At 45.2% G+C, this 18034-nt stretch overlaps 1 protein-coding gene across 17 annotated transcripts in view; it reads right to left on the reverse strand.

Annotated features, from left to right (window-relative positions):
* LRRC49 (leucine rich repeat containing 49) overlaps positions 1–18034 on the reverse strand; it is a 177831-nt gene that overhangs the window by 62727 nt on the left and 97070 nt on the right. For 10 of the 17 annotated variants that reach the window (XM_051835678.3, XM_017338044.4, XM_017338043.4 and 7 more), the window contains one exon: positions 4859–5006. In XM_051835678.3, coding sequence (XP_051691638.2) covers positions 4859–4897 — 39 coding nt within the window. In that variant the 5' untranslated portion in view covers positions 4898–5006. The other 7 variants (XR_016217666.1, XM_089309557.1, XM_089309554.1 and 4 more) reach the window with 7 other exon arrangements.

Genomic DNA, 18034 nt, shown 5'->3' on the forward strand with positions numbered 1-18034 from the left:
ATATTTCATAGCATTCTTATATGACCAGAATTGCTTACCAATGGAAAGTGTGTAAACTCTATACACATCACCACTTCTCAGAGGCCAGGCTGCATACCACCACTCACCTCCTGTTCCATGATGAACACTGGGCTTTGCAGAGAGGAGGTGACAGGAAGGAAGGTAGCCTGATCTCATGCTGAAATGGCAAACCGCCTGGAGCTGGCAGTTCCCTCATTGTCAATTATCACCAGGGTCCCCTTGGAAACGACACATATTCCACAGCACCCCCAGAGCTCATCGCAGCACACTCAGCCCACAATGTGTGTGCGCACGTGTTCATTCATGAACATGTATGCGATCCAACCCAGCTGGAATGTCAATATGGCACATTTACACAAAATTTAATCAAGTTATGGTGTTTTCTTTTAAAGAGAAAAAACGGCTACAAGACAAGTGTCAGCAAACATTTTTAGCCACAGAGTAGGAACTATTTGAGGCTTTCAGACAATAAGGTCTCTTTTGCAATCACGCAGCTCTGCCGCGGCCACATCAACAGGCGCTGAAGGCATCACCGTGTCCCAGCACAACTACCCACACAAACAGGCAGCCTCTTTTGCTGCTGTTTGCCAACACATGTGTTTCCACATTAAACTTCCTAAAGTGTGGGAAGAAATGCCGTGGGCCCATACCGGCATCAGTAAATGAATAACAGGTGGAACGGGCCCACAGGGAAAGAGGATCATTCCCAAGAGGAAGCCTGGCGACCGTGTCCTCATCAAAGCATCCTTGAGTCTCAGCAGAGGCTTGGAGAGGAACAGCACACCACTTGGCAGGGGCAGTGACATGTACATGTTTTCTTTCTTTTTTTTTTTTTTTTTCTTTTTTGACAGGCAGAGTGGACAGTGAGAGAGAGAGACAGAGAGAAAGGTCTTCCTTTTTGCCGTTGGTTCACCCTCCAATGGCCGCCACGGCCGGCGCACCGCGCTGATCTGATGGCAGGAGCCAGGTACTTATCCTGGTCTCCCATGGGGTGCAGGGCCCAAGCACCTGGACCATCCTCCACTGCACTCCCTGGCCACAGCAGAGAGCTGGCCTGTAAGAGGGGCAACTGGGACAGAATCTGGTGCCCCAACCGGGACTAGAACCCGGGGTACCGGCGCCGCAGGCGGAGGATTAGCCTAGTGAGCTGTGGCGCCGGCCGATACATGTTTTTTAACTTTGTGAATTTTTGATACTTCTTTTTTAACATTTCATTTCATAAATAATTTTACATTTACAAAACAAAAACTGTGAGGTAGCAATAAAGAGTCCCCATATACTTCTCACCCATTTCCCCCATCAACACCTCATATTAGCATCTGTGTCACAATCAATGAACTCTACCCTATTTTTTAAATCCACACTCCTTTTATCCCTGCCATATGTCAAAGACCTATAGGTAAAAACTAGTCATGATGAAACATTAGAAAAGATATGAACTGAGGATCATTCGACAAAACAATGAAGATAATCTTCATAAACATCAAAGTCATGAAAGTCAAAAAAGCCTGAGTAAATGAAAACTGAAGACTGAAAATCTATATATATAGATATAGACAGAGACATGACAACAAAGCACATTTATAGGCAATGCATGATTCCAGACTGGAGCATTTTGCTATAAACATAACTTATGTAAAAGGCAAAAGCTGGATGTGATGTTACAATTAGAGTCTAGCAATTTGTCAATGCTTATTTCCTGATTTTGTTATCCATATACTAATTATATTGGAGAGCATCTTTGCATATAAGAAAAACACAGGGTTATCAGGGAATCCTGTCATCAACTCACTCACAGATATTTCAAGAAAACAAAGTTCTTTGTACCACCATACTTACAAATTTTCTCTAATTTTAAGATACTTTCAAAATCTTCTTTCATTTTTGATTTTTAAAATTAAACAGAAGAACAAATATGCTCCATATTGATATGTATACTGCTGTATATATGTGTGTACATACATATACTATATATATACACACACAGTCATGTACCTCGAAACAACACTTTGGGGTCAACAGTGGTCTGCATGTACAGCAGTGATCCCAGAACAGAGGTGGCAGTCCCCATCGCCTAGTGCCCTGTGGCTGTCTTCACGCCATAGCACCATGCACCCTCATGTGCCTGTGGCACTGCCAGTGTAAGCAGCCCTACTGCTGCACTGCCAATCATAACAAAGTACAGTGCATACATTAAGTACAGAACATCACACTTACTGTATTTATTTTACTACACTTTTTGCCCTGGTTTTAGAGTATGTTCTTTCTACTTATAAGAAAAGTTCAATGTAAAACAGTGTGCCATGTCACACTGGCAGGAGCCTCCTACCTCCCACGCTTACCGCTTGTCTCGGCTGCATCAGGACAGCATGTCAAGTGACGGACCTTCACCATCTAGTTTAGTGTAAGTGCACTTTGTAACATTCACATGTCAAAATCACCCGGTGACACATTTCTCAGAAGCTATCTCTACTGTCAAGAAACACAGGACTATATATCCTCTATCTTCTAAATATTGCATGTGTATGCTCCACTGGTACTGCTGCTGTCTACACAGCACAACAGCTAGCCCCGTTTCCAACACAGGCGATCTCCCCCATTTCTACCCAGGGCAAACACATCCTATGGAATACACAGACGACCACTTACACGGTTATCACTCTCAGTTATTTAAGGCATGGAAGCTAGGTATATTTCACTCAGTCAACAAATCTTTTTTAAACATTATTAACTTTGACTACATTCTTAGCATCTTGTGAGATAGAAGGAATGGAAATAAACACCTATACACATATCCATGTCTAGGCAAGGGGAAAGAAGAGTGGTTCTGTCCTTAATTACCACACACTGGTTTGGTAGGCAAGAGCAGCATGCAAACACACTACAAGATACATAACACTGAAATGACTATTCATTTATATAAACAGATTAGCTCTGTATCTTACCACACTCACCTTTACCGCCTAAGGAAGAGCATTAGAAGTGCCACAGATGCACTGTGGAAAGACATGGAGAGAAAGACATGGAGAGAAGGGTAAAGAGTCACCAACAAAAAGACAAAACATCTTTGACAGTGAATAAATGGGCAGGACAAAGAACCACATCCTCAGGAAGAGAGGCAGAACTTAGAAGGCCCGGGCTCCTCCCCGTGAGACCTTCCCTACTTCACACTGCTTGCTGGCCACAGCTGTCTTCCCTACTTCACACTGCTTGCTGCCCACAGCTGTCTTCCCTACTTCACACTGCTTGCTGGCCACAGCTGTCTTCCCTACTTCACACTGTTGCTGGCCACAGCTGTCTTCCCTACTTCACACTGTTGCTGGCCACAGCTGTCTTCCCTACTTCACACTGCTTGCTGGCCACAGCTGTCTTCCCTACTTCACACTGCTTGCTGGCCACAGCTGTCTTCCCTACTTCACACTGCTTGCTGGCCACAGCTGTCTTCCCTACTTCACACTGTTGCTGGCCACAGCTGTGTGCATAGCGCTGCTCAGGCACAAAGGAAACCGGCATGCACTGTGAAGCTGGCACACAAAGAATCAGTCACGTGTTAGTGAGTAAACCCAGAAAATCCTCAGAATCCACACTGAAATCAGCCGCACCTAGAAGAGAAAATAAGTGGAAGCTCCGACACTTTCCTGAGACATAGACGCTGAAACTGAGATTATTGGTAGGTATTTTCTGAGAAAATCAAATATTCCAATAAACTCAGGATGCAATGAAACAGCAATAGGCAAGTCTGTTTACTGCAGAGCGTCTCGGAGCCCACGCCACGCTGACGTGCACCATGCATCTAAAGTGAAGGGTCCATCATATGCAACTTTCCACTTAGGTCAGCAGCTACACCAAAATGCCCGAGTGCGGGGCCAGTGCCATGGCGCAGTAGGTTAATCCTCTGCCTGTGGCACCGCCATCCCATACGGGCGCCGGTTCTAGTCCCGGCTGCTCCTCTTCCAATCCAGCTCTCTGCTGTGGCCTGGGATAGCAGTAGAAGATGACGGCCCAAGTCCTTGGGCCCCTACACCCGCATGGGAGATCCAGAAGAAGCTCCTGGCTCCTGGCTTCAGATTGGTGCAGCTCTGGATGATGTAGCCATCTGGGGAGTGAACCAGCGAAGGAAGACCTCTCTCTCTGTCTCTACCTCTCACTGTCTGTAACATTACCTCTCAAATAAATAAATAAAATCTTAAAAAAAAAAAAAAACACCCAAGTGCTGCACATACCTTAACACAGAGACAGGATAAATGAAGAGATAGCTACTCTGGGAGATAGAACACCAAAAGTAGTCACACTAACTCCATGCAATGCTTCTTGGAAACACACACTTTTAATGTTTAACACTTATCTTCAGGACAACCCTTAACACAGTATAATTATGATCCTTGCTTTACTTTGAGGAAAATGAACTATAGAAAAACGGTCAGATTTCCTGCAGCTACAAAACGGTAAGGCCCAGGCTCAGGCAGCCTGGCCGGGTCCTCATGCTCCTAACCACGACACTGTGCAGGTGAGTGAAATGCCTGCTCATCCACTCCAGGATGAATTCCTGGCTGGACACTGTGAAAGAATGGAAAATAGACATGATGACTAACTGAAATAGAAGACTAGGAGTTTTTAAAGCCAGATAAAGTGAAACTGGGGCTGAGGGCAGGTGGTAAATACTCTATCATACAACAGTTTTATATAATCACAACGGTTATTTTAATTATGAGTCATGATAACCCAAAGTTCCACAGTTAATGAAAATGAAGAAGCGTTTCAAGCACAAAGCATGCACGCAATGTGCTGACCCACACCAGAAGGCAGGCACAGTGGTAACGCTGCGGGAGGCACTCACTGTGATTCTCTTCATATCCAGCTGGCGCAGCTGCATCATGTTCTGCAGGACGGTGTGTTTGTACCATGACTCTTGCGCTATTGGATTGCCATCAAAAGTTATGTCCGAGAGGGAAGTAGCATCGGCAAGGCAGGAAACACTGTCAAAACTACAGGAGAGATAGAAACCACTCGATTATTCTGAGGCCTTCACGTTTAACACTTCGATTTTTTAGCAGACTTCCCTCCCTTAGAAGAATTTTAGATTTGGGGTCAGTGCCATAGTGTAGGGAGTTAATCCTCTGCTTGCAGTGCTGCCATCCCATATGGGCGTCGGTTCTAGTCCTGGCTGCTCCTCTTCCAGTCCCGGCTGCTCCTCTTCCAGTCCAGCTCTCTGCTATCACCTGGGAGGGCAGTGGAGGATGGCGCAAGTACTTGGGCTCCTGCACCCCCAAGGGAGATCAGGAGGAAGCACCTGGCTCCTGGCTTCAGATTGGTGCAGGTCCGGCTGTTGCAGCCATTTGGGGAGTGAACCAACGGAAGGAAGACCTTTCTCTCTGTCTCTCACTCTCACTGTCTGTAACTCTACCTCTCAAAAGACAGCACAGTGATTCCATCTATTCCATACCCAGTTTCCTCTATTATTAACACCCTGTACTAATACAGGACACATTATCATTAATGAACAGTATCAGTACATGGTTATCTGTTAAGCCCTTGTTGTATCCCGATTTTCTTAGTTTTAACCTAACGTCCTTTCTCCATGGTAGGACCCCCCACCCCACCCCATGGAGCTGTCGTGTCTCCTGGGGCTCCTCATGGCCGTGTTCCTCAGCCTTCCCTAGTTCCTGATGCCCTTGGCCGCACTGGGGACTGTTCGTGAGTTGCTGCGCAGGATGCCCTGTAATCGGGATTTGTCTGGTACTCTTCCAGTGATCAGCCAGGGTGCGCACTGCTGACATGACTCAGCACTGATGGTACTGACTGTGATCCGCTCACTGAGACAGCGCTTTCTTCAGGTTGCTCCACAGTGAAATGACTGTTCCCGTCCCTCCTTTCAAACCACGCTGGAAGGAAGTTACCATGTCCTGTGCAGCCCACACTTAAGAAGTGCGAAGGTAACTCCCCCCTCCTTGAGGACAGACTTCTCTACATAAATTATCTGAAATCCTCCTCCCAGGAACTTTGTCTTTTTCCAACCATGTATTTATTTGTATCAGTTTGAACTCTCTGATACTGTTTATACTTGGGGTTACAATCCAATACTACTTTTTACTCACACTGCTGTTCCAATTATTTCAGCTTTGGCCATCTTTGGACATTAGATATTTTTCAGTTGGCTACTTTGTCTCTTGCCTCCCAATAATGTGGACTTTTTAAAGCACTTCCTAATTTTTGGTACTAAATGATTGTTTAGTCTCAGATTTCCTGCCCTAGTCCTACAGCCAGCTATTTCTCCAAGGAGCCATGATTCCTTTTATTGCAGAATGGTCTTAGAAACAAATATTGGGGGATAGGGACTATGTGTGTTTTTGCTATTGTGTCATTTATTTAAGGCTCTATAAAACAGACAGAATAAAGGAATATAAATGAGAGTGTTTCAAAAAGCTCACAGAAAAATTGAATTAAAAGAAATTTAGTGCTGGCGCCGTGGCTCACTAGGCTAATCCTCCGCCTTGCGGCACCGGCACACCGGGTTCTAGTCCCGGTCAGGGTGCCGGATTCTGTCCCAGTTGCCCCTCTTCCAGGCCAGCTCTCTGCTATGGCCCGGGAGTGCAGTGGAGGATGGTCCAAGTCCTTGGGCCCTGCACCCGCATGGGAGACCAGGAGAAGCACCTGGCTCCTGGCTCCTGCCATCGGATCAGCTGCGGTGGCCATTGGAGGGTGAACCAATGGCAAAGGAAGACCTTTCTCTCTATCTCTCTCTCTCACTGTCCACTCTGCCTGTCAAAAATAAATAAATAAATTAAAAAAAAAAAGAAATTTAGTGTAAAACATTTTTAAAATTTATGCATAGCTTTTTCACAATGTGCATTTTCAATGAACTTTTTGAAGACTCCTTGCTCTGTGTGATGTTCTATACACACGCCTGTATTTCTCTGTCTAATCATCCGGGTCTGTATTAAGCTAAACAGGATTCCTGCTGATGTCCCTGCTCTACACTGCCAGATCATTCTAGTCTCTTCCCCTTCCTTCTCTGAAAATTCTTACTGTAACAAGGAGAAATCCAGCTCACATAATCGGCTGTCTATTTAGTTGTTAAATTCTAGCATAGATATAGAGTTATCAGAAATTTAACTCTAGTGGAGAGCAATTTCATCTACTAAAATCCAAGGATGAGGTGCAATGCCTTTTGCATCTAGTCTCACATACTGCTATTGCTGAAGCTACACAGGTCGTCATCTTCTCCTTCTCCTTCAGACAGGTCATTCCATACATATGAAATGTAGTGAGATCCTCTTGTCATGGTCTACATTCCTTTCTGGGATCCTCCAATCTCCTTTTGAATTTGCTTATATTCAGATGCACTCCTTATGCTATAAAGGCCTATGGATTTTGACAAATGCATGTCATATATATAGCATTAAAGTATCATACAGAATATTTCCATTGCCCTAAAAAATCCTTGTACTTTATCCATTTTCCTTCCTTCCCACCCCATAAATCCCTGGCAACCGCTCAGTCTCTACAGCTCTGTCACCTCCAGAATGTCAGGAAACTGGAGTCAGATACTACCAGTATGTAGTGTTTACAGATAAGCATGTTTCATTTAGCAATGTGCATTTAAGGTTCATCTATGCCTTTCCATAGCTTCATAAGCTCATTTCTTTTTATCACTGAGTTATATTCTACCGAGTAAATGCAACACAATTTCTTTGCCTACTGACCCATAATAGACATTTTTGTTGCTTCCAGTTGAGTACTTAGGAATAAAGCTGCTGTAAAGATTCATCTGCAGTCTGTCAGATGGACGTAAGTCTTCAATTCAGCTGGCTGGTAAATACCTAAAAGCATAACTGCTGGATCATCCAGTAAGACTGTGTTTAAATTTGTAAGTTTGTAAGAAACTGCCAAACTGTCTTCCAAAGTGGCTACATATCATCCTGCATTCCTACCGGCTTCTCATCCTCACCAGCATTTTACATCTGTCATATCTTACTGGCTTAAGTAATGTGCAGCTCCCTAATGACAACGGATATTGAGCATCTTCTCATATGCATACTTTCCATCTGTTATTTGTCCTTGTGGTTTCAACTCTTCTGCCCAGATTTGATTCTTTGTTTTCTTATTGCTGGGTTTTAAGAATCTTTCTAATACTATACATACAAGTATTTTTCAGAAAAATGTTTTGTAAATGTCTATCCTAGTCACTAGCTTGTTTTTCACTCTCTTTATAAAAATATATATTTGGTTGTTTAGTAATTTGAGTGAGACAAAGAGATAATAAATCACCCATCTAAGTTCACTCTCCAACTATCTGCAATTGTCAGGACTGGACTAGGCAGAAGCCAGGAGGCAGAAAATCAAGCCAGGTCCTCCACACAGGTGGCAGGAATCCAACCAGAGTCCTCACCACTGCCTCTCAGGCTCTGCATTAGCAGGAAGCTGGATCAGGAGCTGCGGCCAGGAAGTGAACCCAGGCACTGTGATGGGGACACAGGCATCCCAACTGGTGTCTTATCACTGGTAGGTCAAATGCCTGCCCAGCCTTTTCACTCTCTCAGCGGTGACTTAACAGGCCAGAAGTTTTTTTATTTTAATGATGTACAGCTTATCAATTTTGTCATTCATGGATCATACTTTTGGCCTTGTATCTAAAAATTCCTGTAAAAACCCAAAATTGCTTAGATTTTCTCCTAAGCTTTTTTTTTCTATAAGTTTTACAGTCTTAAATTTCACATTTAGGTCTATGATCTATTTTGAATGAATTTAATGAAAGATGTAAAGGCCATTTTATATTAATTTTTCCCTGTGTGTGTGTAAATTGTTCCATGTCATTTGATGAAAAGGCTCTTCCTCTATTGAGTTGGCTTCGTTTCACTGTCAGAAATCACCTGCCTATGTTTGTGTGAGTCCATTCTGGGCCATCTACTCACCTCTACTCGTACGTGTTTATTCTTTCACCAGTACCATGCTGCCTTGATTAGAGCAGTTTGATAGCAAGTCTTTGTTATGTAGCTTTGAAATGATTCCAAGCACTCAGTTTACTACAGGAGTGACATGTTTGACTGCAGTAGGAACATGAAATGTGATGGCCACAAGAATGCTACATCACAATTTATCAGGCCACGTGTCACCTGCTGGCCTCAATACCGGACTCCAAAACTCCAAGATTTTGACAGAGAGCTCAGACCATGATGGGGCTGCTCTGCAAAGCCTCACCCACTCACACCAGCACTACTTGCTAGTGCTGAAGGACACTGGAGCTGTCAAGGATTCCACTGTATTGGTCAGCTGTCTCTCAAGAGCCTCTCCTCGAAGAGTATTCCTCACATTTTGATCAGACTTTATGTCCACAAGGTCCTGCTTCCATCCTAACAGAGCAACTACACTCTAATAACAGGACTCAGGGCCGGAGCTGTGGTGCAGTAGGTTAATCCTCCGCCTGCAGCACCAGCATCCTACATGGGCACTGGTTCTAGTCCCGGCTGCTCCTCTTCCAATCCAGCTCTCTGCTGTGGCCTGGGAAAGCAGTAGAAGATGGCCCAAGTGCTTGGGCCCCTGCACCCACATGGAAGACCTGGAGGAAGCTCCTGGCTCCTGGCTTCAGATTGGTGCAGCTCCGGCCGTTGCAGCCACTTAGAGAGTGAACCAACGGAAGGAAGACCTTTCTCTCTGTCTCTCCCTCTCACTGTCTGTAACTCTACCTCTCAAATAAATAAAGTAAATTAAAAAAAAAAAAAACATAATGGGACTCTAAATAAAGCTGGAACTCAGTTTGGGTAAATGCGCCGGCCTATTGAGTATTCCCTGTGAGGCTGGTTCTCCTTTCTCTCTGCATCTTTGAGCAATAGGAATGAAAACCAGAATCTCTGTACTGCAGTGAACAGCTTGATCAGTGAGTTCATAGCTTGGTCTGCTCCTTATTTTAACCACACACAGTCTTGAAATGGGTTAGTGCAACTCAACCAATTTTGTGCTTCTTCAGTACTAGCTCCCAGCCTTTCTATATAGACTTTAGAATCCATTTGTTGATATCTATAAAATACTTTGTTGATATGTTGGTTAAGGCTTCCATTTTTCTTTCTTTCTTTTTTGGAAGACAGGAGTAGTCACTTTTCTAAATGATACCACAGAGTAGCTTGATAAACTCATTTATATTAGAGCTATTCTCATTCAGTGACTCAAACAACATAAATAGTTAGTCCTAAAAATACTTGATATATTCAAACACTATATTGAGAATCTCTTTTTCCTGTGTTAGGAAAAGCTAGAGGATATAAAATGTTTATGGTATAGAAAATAAGCTGTGTGCTGACAATCATGGTTGAGGCAACTTCTACAGCAAAAATAAAGTTCCCCATGTTTCACTATCATATTTACATATTTATTCTCTATTTTTATCACATAAAAGGTAAAAAGATACTCTACTATCAATTTTTTTAAAGATTTATTTATTTATTTGAAAGGCAGAGTTACAGAGAGAGAGGAGAAGCAAAGAGAGGTCTTCCATCCGACAGTTCACTCCCCAATTGGCTGCAACCGCCGGTGCTGTGCCGATCTGAAGCCAGGAGCCGGGAGCTTCTTCCAAGTCTCCCACATGGGTGCAGGGGCCCAAGGACTTGGGCCATCTTCTAGTGCTTTCCCAAGCCATAACAGAGAGCTGGGTCGGAAGAGGATGCTGGCGCTTCAGGCCAGGCTGTTGTAGCCACTTAGGAAGTGAACTAGTAGATGAAAGATTCTCTCTCTCTCTCTCTCTCTCTCTCTCTCTCATTCTCACTCTGTCTCTGTTACACTGCCTTTCAAATAAGTAAATAAACATTTTTTAAATGGAAGTTTGTATATATAAACTTAATTACTTCAAGTATAAATAATCTTAAATTAATATAATTTTCCCACTCATCATTAACAAGGTTCATTATTTAAATTTTTTAAAGATTTTATTTATTTATGTGAGAAGTAGAGTTACAGACAGAGAGAGGGAGAGACAGTGAGAAAGGTCTTCCATCCTCTGATTCACTCCCCAAATGGCCACAATGGCCGGAGCTGTGCCGATCCAAAGCCAGGAGCCAGGAGTTTCTTCTGCATCTCCCACATGGGTACAGGCACCCAAAGATTTGGGCCATCTTCCACTGCTTTCTCAAGCCATAAGCAGAGAGCCGGATTGGACACAAACCGGTGCCCATCTAGAATGCTGGTGCCACAGGTGGAGCTTAACCTACTATACCACAGCGCCAGCCCCCAAATTCATCTTTTTCACCAACGTAAAAATCTCAGAACAGCTGCTGGTGAGGGAGACAGCTGCTGAAAGATGCTCCTCTTCATCCCTCATGGTTGTTTACATACAGCTTGAATCAAAAATGCTTCTGATAACTTCAGACTTAAAGCACAAGGCAAAGTGTTTGTTACACATGCTAAACTGAATTCACTCATCACTCTCCTGCCACAAACTTGCTCCTCCGCATGTCTTTCCTACTTGATAAATGCTATCATCATGTCAGTTGCCACTCAACACTAGTTCTCTTTCAGACCCTGGTGACTGAGAACAGGCACTGTGACAACTCTAAAGGGATTTTAGGAAGTGGGGCAGGTGGAGGGTGAAGGTGATTCAAATTGCATTTTAGAAAAATCACAACCTAGGAGCAAACAGAAGGCATAAAAAAAGAAAAGAGAAGTCAAACACCAGCTATAAAGAAGATTTCGGCAATAGAGGTGACAAAACTACAGTAGCTGCCATGAAAGTAAAGAGAGGATACAACAGAATTAAACTGTGAGCTTTCCTTGAGGGCTGCAGCCAGGGCCCAACATCCACACAGCACCTACCATTTGGCAAGCGTGTGGTAAGTTTTGGAAAATGCAAGGGAAAATGATGAATCAAAAAGTCCTATTCTTGATTTAAAAGAAAATTCAGTGAACTTTCTTACACTATTCTTGGAATTCCCATTTAAAAGATTAAACAATAGTCAAGGACCACCATGGCATGATATACACCACTAACCAGGTAGATGTACTGAGGGACGGAAGCAGTTTGTCCAGAAGCAGTGAAAAGCTGTGCCACTTCGTTTTCTATAGGGAGATTCTAACTTTATTCTTCCTTGCTGTTTGTTTACAAATGAGACGGCAGAGCCTATGACTTGTTTCTTACTGTTAAGTATAATTTTAAACTAAAGTGAATGTTTAACTGTTCCCAGCACTAACTCTCAGGTATCCACTGGGGAATGGAATCAGTCCAGCAATGGGGGCTGTTATACACAACACTGGACAGGGTCTTCTTTGAATTCATACACAAAGCACGTTTGCACGTACTGGAGAAAGCAGTACACCCAGTGCTCATCGTCACGGGGAAGCACTCCAGAGGGCTCCGAGACCCAGGCGTGCCCTCATGCTCACGTCTGTACTTCAAGCTCAACAAAGACAGGCACCAACTGCATCCCTCAGAGGGGCCACCCTGCAACCACTCAGATCAGCTGGCAGTGCGCACACTCACTCACGTCTTCACGCTTTGGGCAGTTTTACTAAAGTATCAATAAATCTGTATTTGAGTCAAAAGATTCCTCACAAAATTGAATTTCCATTTGCAAGGAACTGGACCAATAAACATGCCAGACATTCCAGGAAATGCACTGACCAAGTACATATAAAGATACTCTCACCAACGAAACAATGTTGTTAAGTACAAATGCAGGCTACTGACGGGTTCTATCCCACTGAACCAGAGAAAGGCAAACTCAGACAGCTGGTGAGAATCCAAACGAAATGAAGCGAAACAGCCTGGAAATAACAGCAAGTGCAGTGAGTGTGCCTTCAAGAAGTCTCCGCTCATGTGCTACTTCTTCTTTTGTTAAGAACCTTCAGCTGCCTGTCTGCTGCGTACCAAGAACAGAGAAGCTCTCATCCAAAGGCTGACACGTACCTCATGATCCGACTTTGATCTTTTTCCAGGTGACTCACGCGGTCTCCCAACACCACATCTGCTTCCTATCTGCTAGGAAACCTGGACAGGAATAGCCTGACCAAACTGACCCAAACTCACATCTCAAAAGGAAACTATTTTTGCTCACCTTATGCTTGCTTAATAAAACGCAGAGTGTGTGCATGTGTGCCACGTAGATTCTGAACAATCCCTAAATGTGAGTCAGATGTGTCCAGTTAGAAAGCGGCTCCCTGTAAGGCAGGTACTTAGGAACAGGGCTGGTAAACACCTTTGAGACCAGTCAGGTGTCAGGAACTCTGACGCCATCTTGGCGCAATCACCTGACCTGCAGCGATCAGCGAGGGGCTGCCACACGGCCGCTCTGCACCCAGCAGGCGGTGCCACAGGCATTAGCCATGTGCTCGCACTGACGGCCACACACCTGGCAAACGCAAACACCCAGAAAGGCCTAGGAGAGAGCAGATGACTTAGTGGAAGCAGCACGCACTGCTGGCGTTTGTGCTTCTGATGCAATGATGAACTGCAAATGCCAACATCATCTCCAGTGCAGCTACGACCTGCCTTGAGAAGGAGAGCCATGCGACAGACAAACAGTGAAGATGGGACCAGCGACGCCAACTCCACGCTGAACGACCTTTGCCTGTGAGGACAGCTGCTGAGCCCTGCCGACCTCAGCTCTGGTTACCATGCTCTTCAAGGCAAGGGGACAGACGGCAAAGCTCGGGTGCCACCCAAGCTGGAGGGTACAAGTGCTCACCTGCCCTTAAATCTGGGACCCTGAGGACTGGACTCTCACAATGGGCTGAAATGGTGGTAAGGCTTCCTCCCTGACACCCCAGAAGTACTGCCCATCTCAAAGCCTGGGGAGAAGAGAAGGTGAGGAAAGTCCGTCACAAGCCACAGTGCACAGCCTGCCTGGGTGGTCCACAGTATTTCAAGAGCAGAAATGGTGCCCTGAAGAAGTCCAAGGCTGCTGTTGTCGATAAAACCACCTCCTTATGCAGGAACTCACCTCTGAAGAATCCCCAGAGATAAAGTAACGGGAGAGACAGTGAGCCTATGGGCTTCCTCCCGCACCACGACACCTGCTCTCAGCTCTCAGCGCCTGCTCCTGGCTCCGTTTTGTGCCAGTGCAGACCCTGAGAGGCAGGCAGGCAGTGGCAATGGCTCACGTAACTGGGCTCCTGCCACCTACAAGAGAGACTGTATTATGTTCCCCAGTCTCAGCTTCGGTAGTGGCCCAGCACTAGCCACTGGGCATTGGGAAGTGAACCAGCAGATGGTAGCTCCTTTGTCTTTCCTCTCTTTCTGTCTCTATCCTTTCCAAATAAACATTTTTAAATGCCAAGAAAAACAAACAGGAAAATCCAAGATGGCTGAACAGTGAGAAGCCACACTGACCTCAGCCACAGAAAGACACCAGAAAAATAAGGAAGGATCACACTTCTAGGGAACCGGGGGACAGAAGTTTTGAGTGGAGAAGTGACAGAACGGAGACTCCACGGATAGTGAGGAAAGAGGACCAACACGCCACCCTGGCCGGCTGTCCCACCAACCAGCTCGGCATCTCTGCAGCCAGCTTCCGGCTGGGAAACACTGTTGTGCCGAGACAGGTAGGCACAAGCTGCCATGGCACTCCGGCAGCTTTAACCGAGGGGATCCCACAGTCCCCCACCGACTTCAAGTCTAGCCTGGGAAGCTACTGGGGTCTGAGCGGCTACTTTGCTCTGAAAACGGAAGCTGCATCGCCTCCCTCCCCCTCACCCCCTCCCAAAGCATCCGACTCAGCTGGGTGTGGCAGAGTTGTGGCTGAACTCTGCTCTGACTCAGTGGACAGCAAGCAATCTCATTGCTACCAGAAGCAGTGCAGAGCCAGGACAACTTACAGCGAGCAGGGCAGATCCCCTGCATCCTGCAACTGTGGGAGTTCTGGGTACAAGCCCTGCAGTGGCACTTACTCACTCTACAGATCCAGGCGGTTCCCCTTGGCTTCCCAGACAAGCACCAGCAGCAGCTCATAAAAAATCTGGACCCAGCTGATGCAGTTGCCTCTGCGCCTCCTAGCCCTTGGTGCTGGGAGCCCTGAGCGCAAACTCCAGCAGCTTCTTGCATGCCACGTGAGAACGGGGAGCAGTTCCATCTGTGCTCCCAGACCTGAACTGCTGATGTCAGTGCTACAATCTCTGGCGCAGCGTGCACTCGCTCGCAGTGTCTGCAGTGCTCTTCTACGTCCTTCTGCCCCAGGCAGGTGGCTACCACACCCCAACACCTGGCCTCCACCCTGGAAGTCTGGATAACGACCGTACTGCATCCTGCAATCAGTGCTAATTACCTCAAACCCACCAGAATCTGCCTGGTGAGATCCAGAGAAGAGCCTGCCTGCACTCCACCTCTCTTGACCTGTATCTGCCATGAGAATCTCCCGTAGTCACCCTGTAGGACTAGACTGGGATTCAGTTCACATCCCCTAGGCCTGGGACTACAGCTTTTGGTGTTAAAAGCCCCGGCCCCAGCTGCAGTCTCACATCAGGACCTCAGGAGCTCCCATCCACACCACACAGTCCTAGAGCCACAGTATTGGTGCCACAGTCCCAGTACCACCCAGGCTTGCCGGCAGGACAAGGGGGCAGCCCCTTTGTGTCTCTCAGCTGAAGAATGAGGCCCTGACTATCACAATCCCTAGTGTAACTGATATTCCTCTCTCTGGGGACTGCAGACATACATCCGAGGAAGCCCACATTCAACACAGAGCCACATGTCTAACTGTATGAACTGCCGCAGACCAGGTCACCTTATCACTTGAGACAAAACTGACATTGATTAAAGCAAAAAAAAAAAAAATCACTCAGTGTGTACACTTCTCGACTCACCTGGAACCAAAGCCAAAGCAACAAGCCCAGGGACACCCTGCATTCCATTTAAATCATCAACTCTTTTCAAATAAAACCTACTCCATAAAGAAGTTCACATGTAAATGAAGGAACACAGGAAATATGAAGATGCAAGGTAACATGACACCTCCAAAAGAACACAATACTTTTACAGAAATCGATCCTCATCTGAAGGCCATCTACGAAATTCCTCAACAGATTCAAAATGACTTAATCTGATGCAAGAGCACACACGTGAACAGCTTTTAAGAAAGAAGGAAAACATGGATGAAACATTCACGAAGGAGGCAGAAACCATTAAAAACAATCAAACAGGAATTTTGAAAACTTCAATCAATACAATTAAAAAAACATGACTGAGATCTGCAACAGCAAAACAGACCAAACAGAGAGAAGAATTTCTGATCCGGAGGATAAGACTTTTGAAGGAACCCAGTCAGGCAAAAACAAAGAGAAAAGATTTAGGAAAGACTAAAGAAAGCCTACGTGAAACACAGGACACTATTAAGGGATCAAATACGTCAATTATAGGGATTCCTAAAGGAGAGGAGAAGGAAAACGTGGTGAGAGCCTACTAAATGAAATAACAGTTGAAGACGTCTCAAGTCTTGAAAGAGACATGGACATCCAGACACAAGAAGCTCAAAGCACTCCAAGCAGACTCAACCAAAGACCTTCTCCAAGACATATTGTAGTCAAACTGTCAAAAGTTAAGGACGAGGAGATAACCCTAAAGACAGTAAGAGAAAAGCATCTAGTTACCTATAAAGGAAAACTATTTAGACTAACCAATTATACTAACAGCAAACTTCTCAGCCAACACTCTACAGGTCAGAACAGAGTGGGATGTTAAATTCACAGCTGCAAAAGAAAAAACTAATCAATATTGTATTCAGCAAAACTATCCTTTAGAAGTGAAGCAGAAATGAGGTATTTTCCAGAAAAACATAAACTGAGAAAATCACCACCACCACCCGACCAGCTTTATGAGAAATCCGGAAGAGAGTCCTGCATTAGAAGTAAACATCAAGAGGCCGGCATTGTGGCTTAACAGGTAAAGCCACCACCTGCAGCACCAGCCACCATATGAGCACCAGTTCGAGTCCCAGCTGCTCCACTTCCTACCCATATCTCTGCTAATGTGCCTGAGAAAGCAGAGGAAGATGGCCCAAGTTGTTGTGCCCTTACACCCACATGGGAGACCTGGAAGAAGCACCTGGCTCCAGATTGGTTCAGCTCCAGCGATTGTGGCCATTTGGGGGGTGAACCAACAGACTGAAGATTCTCTCTCTCTGTCTCTCTCCCCCTCTCTCTCCCTCTCCCTCTCTCTGTAACCCAGCCTTTCAAATAAAATAATCTTTAAAAAAAAAAAAAGGAAGTAAATGATTGACATGACTAAATTTACTAACAAAGTAGGTACAATCAGTGACCAGTCAACAAAATGCAGGTGTTGCTTTTCACCTATCAATACCAGCCTTGAATGTAAATGGATTAAATTTCCCAGCCACAAGATTTAGGTGGTTCAGTGGATTTTAAAAACAACAACAACAAAAAAACACATGACCCCACCCTACGGTGCCTACAAGAAACTCATTTCATGCCACATTTCATTGTAAGTAAAACCACCACGTGCAATGCTGGCATCCCATATGGGCACTGGTTCAAGTATCGGCTGCTACACATCTGATCCAGCTCCCTGCTAGTAGCCTGGAAAAGCCGTGGAAGATGACTCAAGTGTTTGTACCCCTGCCACCCATGTGGAAGACCCAGATGAAGTTCCTGGCTCCTGGCTTTGAACTTCCTCAGCCCTGGCCCTTGCGGCCACTTAGGAGTAAACCAGCAGATGGAAGATCAAGCTCTCTCCCTCTCTCTCTCTCTGTAACTCTTTCAAATAAATAAATTAATTAAAAAAAAAAAAAAACACCTCACTTTACAAAAGAAGATACACATGGTCTGAAACCGACATACCAGGCAAACAGAAACCAAATCTAGCAGATAAAGCAATACTCGTATCAGATAAAACAAACTTTAAATCAAAACCTATGGGGGTGGCACTGTGGTGTAGAACATTAAGCCTGTGCCTGCAGTGTCGGCATCCCACATGGACGCTGGTTCAAGTCCCAGCTACTCCACTTCTGATCCAGCTCCCTGCTGATGCACCTGGAAAAGCAGCAGAAGATGGGCCAAAAACTTGGGCCACCACACCCATGTG

This window comes from Oryctolagus cuniculus, chromosome 12 (genome assembly GCF_051225735.1).
Source record: "Oryctolagus cuniculus isolate XC-2025 breed Fujian yellow rabbit chromosome 12, ASM5122573v1, whole genome shotgun sequence".
Taxonomy (NCBI): Eukaryota; Metazoa; Chordata; class Mammalia; order Lagomorpha; family Leporidae; genus Oryctolagus; species Oryctolagus cuniculus.